The following is a 9,262-nucleotide window of genomic DNA, read 5'->3' as shown; positions in this document are numbered from 1 at the left end:
GACTGTAAGTGAGCTGTGCTTCTGGGCCCCGCCTCTCCATCTAGCTCAGCTTATGCTCCCCTTACCTTGCTCCTAGCTATGAAGGCCTTTTCTCTCCCCTCACCTCCTGCCCTTTTCCTGTTTATCTTCAGATCACCCATCCTTAGTTTTTATACCACTCAGAGGGTAAGAAAATTCTAGGAACCCCAAGAATAAGTCTCTCCATCTCCACTTTCTGCCAGGGGCCCATCTCTATAGTGCCTGACACCAGCAGTGAGCACCAAGCCTCCTTACTGCCAGGCTCTCAGAAGTCATGAGCCAGTGGGGCCCTGCAGATGGGAAACTTCCCATTTTTGGAGGACTCTCAGAGCACTTACCACAGAAGCAGACTGTCCCTGGTGGAGCACTCTGCCCCCCATCCTCCACCCCACCAAGCATTTCAGTCTGTCCTAAGCAAGACAGATGAACTCTCATCCAGCATGCCCCAAAGCAGACAAAGATGCATCCTGAGAAAAATCATCATCATTCAGGATATGAAGATGCTAGCATCACCTTGGCCAAATCCAAGAGGTCTTCCTGGAAGAGGGTCCAAACTAGATCCTAAAGAATGCTGTCAGTAGTTGGAAAAGAGTTGTAAATTTTAGGCAAGGTGAGAGGCCACAGGATAAGCAAACTAAGCAGACAGTGAGGGCTAGGGCTGTAGGAGGGACCCCAAGAGCTGGAGAGGGTAATGGAGGGAACGATCAGTGAAAACTGCTGGGACATATGCTTGCTTACCAGTGTGTGGTAAGCAAGGTGACAGAGCTGTCCCAGAGTTTAAAAAGAAAATTAATGGATTAAAAGGATTTAGAAAGAGCCTATGGAGGTGGGTGTGATGCCTACAGAAGCAGAGCTGAGGCATTCCCTAACAGAATCAGTCCCCAGAGAAATGGGCTCCCCCTTAGGTTCATTTTCCCCTTCCTGCCTGGCCTGGCATATCCCCACCCCTCTGCTGGAGGGGCCCTGTTGCTTACACCCTGTCAATGTCCTCACACCCAGCACTAATTGTTCAGGATTTCCTCCCAGCAAGCAGGAGCCTAGGGAAGCCCCAGTGGCAGGGAGAGGGGGTTGACCTTGTACTGGCATAATGGGATATGAAGACGGAGCGTCATATCCAGGTAAGGGTGGGACACGGGGGGGCTATCGCCCAAGTTTATTTTCACCATGGCTCAAGGCAAAAGAAACGAGGTGACTCCAAATCCTGTCAAGATAGGACACCCAGTACCCAGCATGGGACTCAAGCAAAGGCTCTTGGTGGGAAGGAGGGAGATGATCTAAGTTATGAGATGAGAATCAGCCTGAGAATCAGACAATCTGAGCAGATACCAGAATTTGGTTCTTAAGGAGCAGAATCTGGACCTAAAGCAAGCTCCAGGCCGTGCTGGGAGGGGAGAGGGATACCCAGCCACACTGCCTGAGGCTGTGGAGCATGAAATGGCAGGGGAACCTGCTGCATATCAGACCCTTTATCAGGTGTAGCTAACCCTCACAACAAAGCTGTGCCATGGATACCACAGCCCCAATTCACAGGCTCACAGCAGCTTCAGAAGAATTACAAGACTGGTCCAGTAAATCTCAGTCTGTCCCATTATTATAAAGAACCTCCAATTCCTGAGGGAGCCTCAAGCCGGGCAAGTGCACAGCCACTTACCAGTGGGATGAGAGAGATGATGGTTCAAGATGAAACCCAGCCTGCATCTGTGGCCTGAGGCTAGATTGAGAGCCCGCAGAAGTCATGGTCAAGAGTCCTCGCTGGGCTCTGCAGACGCTGGCACTCTTACCTAGTATCATAGAAATGAATTCTACCATCTAAATGAGCTTTCCAGATATGTAAAGCTCACCCCTTTATAATTTAAAACTTTAAAAAAACTCATTTTGGGAAGAAGTCATTCTAAAACATTACACTCATCTCCAGCACATCTGCAATATAACATAAATCCTTCTGGATAGCTGAGGATCACTCAGCAACCAAAGAACTCTGCAGCAATGTCTTCAGAAGCTGTGAACAGTGTCAGAAAAGCTATTTGCCTTAATGCCAGATGACCTTAGACCACTTTTTAAATGTTAGGACTGCTTTAAAAGTTTTCTGTGATGTTTCTCTTACAATTAGCTACTGTAGGGGTCACTAGCTGCTACAGATCTACTTCTAATCTTCAAGTACAGGAACACAGGTGGAACATTAAAATTGTGAATAAAGTTAAGGACAAGTAGGCTGTGATTGAGGACTGTAAGTCTGTCCAGTGAAGCACACAAGGATTGTAGCTGTTTAATAGTTCTTCTGCTAGACCCTACACTGTTGCCCTGTAACTGACCTCCATCCACATACTGCACTAGTAATCCCCAGATCACTATTTGCTTCAATTGGAAAAATCCACTGAAGATGGCAATAAAGATTGTTCCCAATAATAGGAGACAGCTGGAATATTTAAGACAAAGACAGAGATAAAAGGTAGTCTCTGGCACTGGAAGGATCTGGGTGGGAATCATGGTGTCCCCATTTTCCAGCTGCATGATTGATCTGGAGTACAGGCCACTCACCTATCACTCTGAGCCTCAGGGTCATGAGGATGAAAGGAGATAATTCAGGAAGGTGCTTTGCACAGCATCTGACAAAACGGGTGAGAAGGGGCCAGTAAATCGAAATGCGTGTTTGGGTCCTTGAGTATGTCAGGAAGACAAGAGTGGGAGCCTAAAGTGGAAGGGCCCTGGCAGAAAAGGTGCAGTAGAGCAGTGCCTCTATCTTGGCTTTCCCCAGAGAGGTGGGTGTCACCGCCAGTATAGCCCAGAAGGCCTGGGACTGCTCCAGAGAGCACCAGAGGGGGCTTACCCGCCTGCAGCCTGCGCACTGGGAACTTCCAGATGGCTAGCTGCCCCTCCCCTTTTTCCTGCTCTGATTAACACGAGGTTGGTGGGCCTGGGACGAAGGGACAGGTAGGAAGTCTCCACAGTGGTTTGTACCTATCTGAACCAAGTAAAAAAACGAAGCTGCCCAAACAGCGCCATGTCTCCCTCCTCAAAGCCCCCATCTGCCTAGAGGCCAGGCTGGGAAATGGGTACTTCTGTGGGTCTTAGCCCAGAAGGGGCTACAGGCGGAAGGAGGGGGCGACAGGAAAGCTTGGTGGCAGGGTGGCGGTCCTCCTGTCCCTGTCTTTTTTGGTTTCTTCCTTCAGCCCCTCCATCTAGCTACTGGGCACCCACTCGGGGCTGAACGTTGGGCTAAGGGGTTAGGATGCGCAGACAAATGACACATAGTCCTAGCTCCTGGAGGAAGACCACCGAGGTCCTGGATCCTTGATTCCTCCCATCCTCAGCTCCCTTACCCATGACCTCTCGCCCCACTTTTCTGAACCTGTCTCTTCTGCCCCTCTGACTTTGTTCTGTTCACATGTTAACCAGACTCCGCTGTGGGTGTGCCCCAGAAGGAAGCGACACAAAGGACGGGGGGTTGGGGGGGGGGGACAGAAAGGAGGGAATCCCGCTGACATCACGGTTTATTAGCATATGTGACCTCATCAGGGGGCGGGGCTATCTCCCCAGGTGTGGGGGGTGGCGAGCATTGGCCGGGGGTTGGTATTTAAAGGGAAAAGCTGACAGTGCTGCTGAGTGAGCGAGCGGGTGCTGCAAGCTGCCGGGCTGCACACGCACAACGATGCATACGGACTTCGACACCGACATGGACACCGACACGGAAACCACAGCACTCTGCCCCTCCAGCAGCCACCGGGCCTCTCCTCCAGAGACACCCACACCAGGTGAGAGCTAAGCTGACAGGTTCTGGCTGAAGCCATGTGGGTGGGAGCTGAAGCTTTGGTGGGGAGGTCAGAATTAGGGGTTGAAGGAGCTTGAACCCAACAAGAAGGGAAGAGCCACTTGAGAAATGAGGGAGCCACCTGCCCACACTAGGGCTGGGCTAAGTAGGGGGGTCAGAGCGGGGCTGCCTAAATGTCCCTTCATCCATCACCCAGGGTTTTGCTGGAGAAACTGGTACTTAGCCCCTAGGTCTGCCTCATTCCTGAGAGGTTGGGATGGGCTGGAAGGAAAGGGGAAAGACAAGGGGCAGCCCACAAGCCTGGGAATCACGGGCAGGGGGCTACCCTGGGGACCTGTTGTAAGGGTTTCTCTGGCTCCTGGAGGCCCTGGCTGCCAGTCAAGTATTGATCCTGGGCTATTTCCAGCCTCTCTGCATCCCCCTTTGTTGTGTCTCCTTCCTCCTCGTTACCCTGACCCATGCACTGTCACTCTCCCTGCTCCCGCTCTCTCGCTATTTCTCTCTCCCTCCCTCCCTCCACCCAGCCGTGAACAGAATATTGTCTGGGACTCACAGGGACAGCCAGGGGTGCAGTAGGACTCACACATAGCCATGCACTGCAGGACGTCCCTACAGGGCCATGGGAAGAGGCAGCCCCTTCCACACACCCATGGAGACCCCACACACACATCTGAGAAAAGGCCCTTCCCTGGGAAGCAGCTCCCCACAAAGTTTTTGACTCTGTCAGTACCCACCCCCAAAACCCGGGCAGTAGCTCATTTCCCATCCCCTGGGCCCCTCCCCAGTGTGGAGATCAGCCGGTGCAGGAAGCAGGAGAGGGCAGGGCCTCTCACTGGAAGGCGTGGCAGCCCCTCTCCCCAACCCGGCCAGAGGCCTAGTCTGGGGGTGTGACTGTGTGTCAGTGTGAAGTGTGTGTGGGAGTGTGAGCCTGCGCACAGGTGCCTCCCCTGCATGAGGCATGTTTTGAACAGGTTGTGGCTGGAACCACGCTGGGCAAGCCTTCAGGTCAGCTCCTGGGAGCCCCACCAGTTCAGGCTTCTGGTGTTCTATGGAAGAGGTCAGACAAAAATTATCAGCTCCTTCTGGGTCAGGGTCATCGACGGGGTTTCTGAGGCTGGAACAGCCAGAACTGAGCCTGCTGCAGATGGCTAGGCCTACCCCACTCATTAGCTTCCTTCTCTTTGTCCCCCCAGAAGCAGATGCCACACTGCTGAAGAAGCCAGAGAAACTGTTGGCAGGGTTGGACTGGGGCAGGCCACCCCCTGCCCCAGGGGCCCCCAGACGAAGAGGCAGTATGCCTGTCCCCTACAAGCACCAGCTGCGGCGGGCCCAGGCTATAGATGAACTTGACTGGCCACCTCAAGCCTCATCCTCTGGCTCCTCTGACTCCCTGGGCTCAGGGGAGGCAGCCCCCACCCAAAAGGATGGCATCTTCAAGGTCATGCTGGTGGGGGAGAGCGGCGTGGGCAAGAGCACCCTAGCAGGCACTTTCGGTGGTCTCCAAGGAGACAGTGCTCACGAGCTGGAGAACCCAGGTATTTGGGGGAGCCGTGTAAGGGTTGAAGGCACCTCTGGAGCCCTAGTCAGGGATGGAAGAGCTCAAGGCATGTGCAGTCCCGGAGGCCAGAACTTAGAAACTGTTCCAGTGCTTTCTGTGGCAACTTCTCTGGAGGGGGTCCCTGTTTACCAGGTCTTACAGGTGTTGGGGAGCCTCCTAATGGGCTCTCTTCCTTGGCTCTATTTCCCAACAGAGGACACCTATGAGAGACGCATCATGGTGGATAAGGAGGAAGTGACTCTAGTTGTTTATGACATCTGGGAACAGGTAAGAACTAAGATGTGGCTGCAAGCAGGTGATGAAACCTGGGAGAACCGAGGAGGGGCAAAGTCTTGGCTGAAGACTGAAGGCTGGTACCCTGGTTTTAACAGTAATGGAACCTGACCCTTCATATATATGGTCTCAGAGAGCAAAGGCTGACACCCATGTATACACCATTGCATTGAGAACTGCTGTTTGGTTTTCAGGATCTTCTGACCCAGAGGAATGTTAGGATCTGAATTTGACAAACTTTGCAGCTGGAAGCCAGGCTGGAAACCCTGAAATAGACCCACTCTGTACATTTTTTAGCCTAGAAGAGACTGATCTGACAGGATAGGAGCTCAGGGCTTTGTAATGTCAGGGAAGGAAAAAAAAAGTGAGGCCCTGTGACTATATGGACATAAATGATTACTATGCAGAAATGAGAGGCCAGATTGCATACACTTGAATAGCATTCATTTTTGAAGAGCTTAGGCATAAGAAAGTAGGATGGACTACCCTAGTCTAGGATCCTATGTCCCCCATTTGCCCCTCTGGGGCTCACATTACAAACTTCTCCCCCCTCCACAAACACACTCTGAGTATTAGATGTGTTTGGCAGAATGCTGTGTCCTAAGCAGGTGGCTTTGCCCTCACATCCTGGTGCCTCATCCCTGAGGTGCAGGTGCTGGGCAGGTTCTTCCGTGCCCCCAGCCCTGACATCCCACAACTTTCTGCCCATCTGCAGGGGGATGCAGGGGGGTGGCTGCGGGACCACTGCCTTCAGATGGGGGATGCCTTTCTCATCGTCTTCTCAGTCACCGACCGACGAAGCTTCTCCAAAGTTCCAGAGACCCTACTTCGGCTCAGGGCTGGGAGGCCCCACCACGACCTTCCTGTCATCCTTGTTGGAAACAAGAGTGACCTGGCCCGTTCCCGGGAGGTCTCACTGGAGGGTGAGTACCCTGAACCTCATCCATATTTGCAATCTCAGAGGATTCTCTCCTTTCTAGGTCATCTCTTCTCCATAAGGCCCTTTTACCCTCCTAGGTGCACAAAATTGCAATTGGCCCCAGGTTAAGGGCAGACTTTCAATGCCCACGCCTAGGGCTTGAGACCCTCTCTTCACTCCCCCTCACCTCTTCTGAAGGCCCTTTTCTCCCTCCCCTTCCCCATCACCACCGCCCTCCAATTGATCCTTGCTTGTTCCCTCTGTGCAAGAGATTGACTTGCCCCAATCCCTTTTCACTGCACGCCCTGGAGCCCCCAGGTCCAGCCTCGCCCTATCCCGGGCCTAGCGCAGCCCAGTGGGCGGGCGGGAGCCTGAAGAGGTCCCTTCTCGTAGAGGGCCGCCATCTGGCAGGGACACTGAGCTGCAAGCACATCGAGACGTCGGCTGCGCTGCACCACAACACGAGGGAGCTCTTCGAAGGAGCGGTGCGCCAGATCCGGCTGCGGCGGGGCCGGAATGGCGCCGGGGGCCCGCGGCCGGAGTGGGGCAGCCCCGAGGGCCCCGCTCCGCCCGCGCGTCGCGAGAGCCTCACCAAGAAGGCCAAGCGCTTCCTTGCCAACCTGGTGCCGCGCAACGCCAAGTTCTTTAAGCAGCGCTCCAGATCGTGCCACGACCTCTCCGTGCTCTGAGCCGTGGTCGCCATGGTCACCGCGCTCTCTATCCGCCCCCTAACCCCGCCCCGCCCTCGCTCGGCTTCCTCCCTGAAGACTGTCTAGGAAACCAAACACTCCCGGGACACCTTGCTGTGACCGCGTGAGGCTGGGCCCCCGCCCCCAGACCCCGGGGGGCGTCGCCCCACCCGCTCCATGCCCTCTCCGTTTACCTCCCGGCCTCTAGGCTCCTGGCAAGAGAGGACGCGGACCCGTGGAGGGCGCGCCGCGGCCGCTGGGCGGGGCGGCTTCCGGAGGGCGGGGAGAAAAGTAGCTCTGCAAGGGATTTTCTTTTTTTATTAATTCGCGCTTGACCACCTCTCCTGTAAAGAGATGCTAAAAGCAAGAACTGGAAGACAGCTTTCTAAGCTTCTTTACAGTTTCCCACCTTTGTACTCAGCGCGAACATGCCTCATCGTAAGAGATTCTTAAAGTCACAGAGCCTCTTCTTTGAGACTTTCCTACAGCGTCCCGTCTCTGATCTGGTGCACTTGTCCACTTTGCCCTTTATAAGTTCTTAAAGGCAGGGCCTGGAAGCGGTGTTCTTCAGATTCTGGGACTTACCGCGGCACCACGGCAATTCCCCTTTAAGGTTATTAAAGGTAAGGCGCGCAGACTTTTGCCTGAAGATTTGAGGGGTGGCAACCTGCCTTTGGCCAGGACCCAGGAGGCACCACCAAGGGGACCACCTTTCTCTTTTCAATAAAGAATTTTTTTACTGCACTTGCTCACTTTGACTCTCTGTTCTCAAAGCTCCCAAGAAAGGGTTGGATGGATTTAGGTTCCCTGCACCTATGAGCCTTCGTCTTACAGTTCTAGGGAGGCTCCGGAACTTAGTCTGAGTAGTCCATGACAAGTCGAAAAAGGTCCCTAGAGAACAGAGTGCAACTTGTCCCTTTGCCAATGAAAAAACAGGCCTGGGGAGGAGCAGGGACCTGCTAGAATAACTCGGTAACTCGGTGATCAAGTCCCCATCTCCTTACCCCTTAATCCTGCAAGGAGCAGGCTGGAGGCTACATTTTGTGCCCAGAACTACTCTCAGCTGTGACCTGGGATGGTTCAAGGTGGGGCCCACCTCCAACAGGGAGGCCCATCAGCTGGGGTTTAATGGGGGTCGTCCTGCACCTTCCCTGGCAGGGCCCCACCACCCCAGCTGTCACCTGGAAGGCCCATGTGAGTACTGAAGCTGTCAGTGCCTCCTCTGGGGACACCCACGCCTGCTGCTGCCTCAGCCATGAGTTTGAACAAAGAGCAGAGGCACCAACTCCCCTCATGCCTACACAGAGGATACGGCTACCTGAGCACCTGGGGGCCAGGCCTCCACTCCACCCTACTCAGGTTCCCAGAGCTCGATGGGAAGAAGGATGTCTCCTGAGTCCCTGCAGCTAAGGAGGAGCCAAGGGGAACCAGCCCAGCACGGGTGGTGAGATGATGATAAGAACAGTAACACTGTCCTTAGGACTTTATTCACTTTATCTCAATTCTTGAATGACTATAAGGTGTTACTACTTCTTTTACTTGCCTGAGGTTAATAAGCAAGAGAACTGGGATTCCACTCATGTCTGCTTGATATTTAATGGTGACTGTATGGAACTTTGCACCTGAGGCTCCACTTCTGGTGAGGACGAGGGGAAGAGGGAGAGGAACTGTAGAAGAAATGCAGGGGACACTATGGGCAGAGCCATGGGCAGTGGCTGTGGTAAATGGGCCAGAGAAATTACACAGCTATAGTGGAGTAAACCAGCACTAAACTCGGGACCAGGGACAGAGGCAGTCCTAGTTGCAAAATGCAGGAAAACACACTGGGCCCATTAAGGGACCAGATGGTTCTACAGTTGGGTTGAAACCTCCGGGACATGAAGAGGAGGGGTAAGAGATGAGCACTGAAAAGAAGGTTGGGAACTCTACTGCAAAGGACCTTAAATGCCAGGCAAAGGAGTTTGTGCCCAACTTGGAAGGCAGTGAGAGTCACTGAAGGGCTCCGAGTGTGTAAGTGACATGATGGGGCTGGTCCT

At 53.7% G+C, this 9,262-nt stretch overlaps 1 protein-coding gene across 1 annotated transcript; it reads left to right on the top strand.

The window, feature by feature from the left end:
• The first annotated feature begins 3,667 nt into the window (after positions 1 to 3,667).
• Positions 3,668 to 7,226, top strand: REM2 (RRAD and GEM like GTPase 2). The gene is made up of 5 exons (XM_052647170.1): positions 3,668 to 3,770; positions 4,981 to 5,322; positions 5,539 to 5,612; positions 6,334 to 6,541; positions 6,931 to 7,226. Exons 1-5 carry the CDS (start codon positions 3,668 to 3,670, stop codon positions 7,224 to 7,226), a joined length of 1,023 nt encoding a protein of 340 aa, XP_052503130.1.
• The last annotated feature ends 2,036 nt before the right edge of the window (positions 7,227 to 9,262 follow it).

Source organism: Budorcas taxicolor, chromosome 10, assembly GCF_023091745.1.
Source record: "Budorcas taxicolor isolate Tak-1 chromosome 10, Takin1.1, whole genome shotgun sequence".
NCBI lineage: Eukaryota > Metazoa > Chordata > Mammalia > Artiodactyla > Bovidae > Budorcas > Budorcas taxicolor.
The sequence above is the reverse complement of the archived record's forward strand: the minus strand, read 5'-3'. Positions and strand labels throughout refer to the sequence as shown.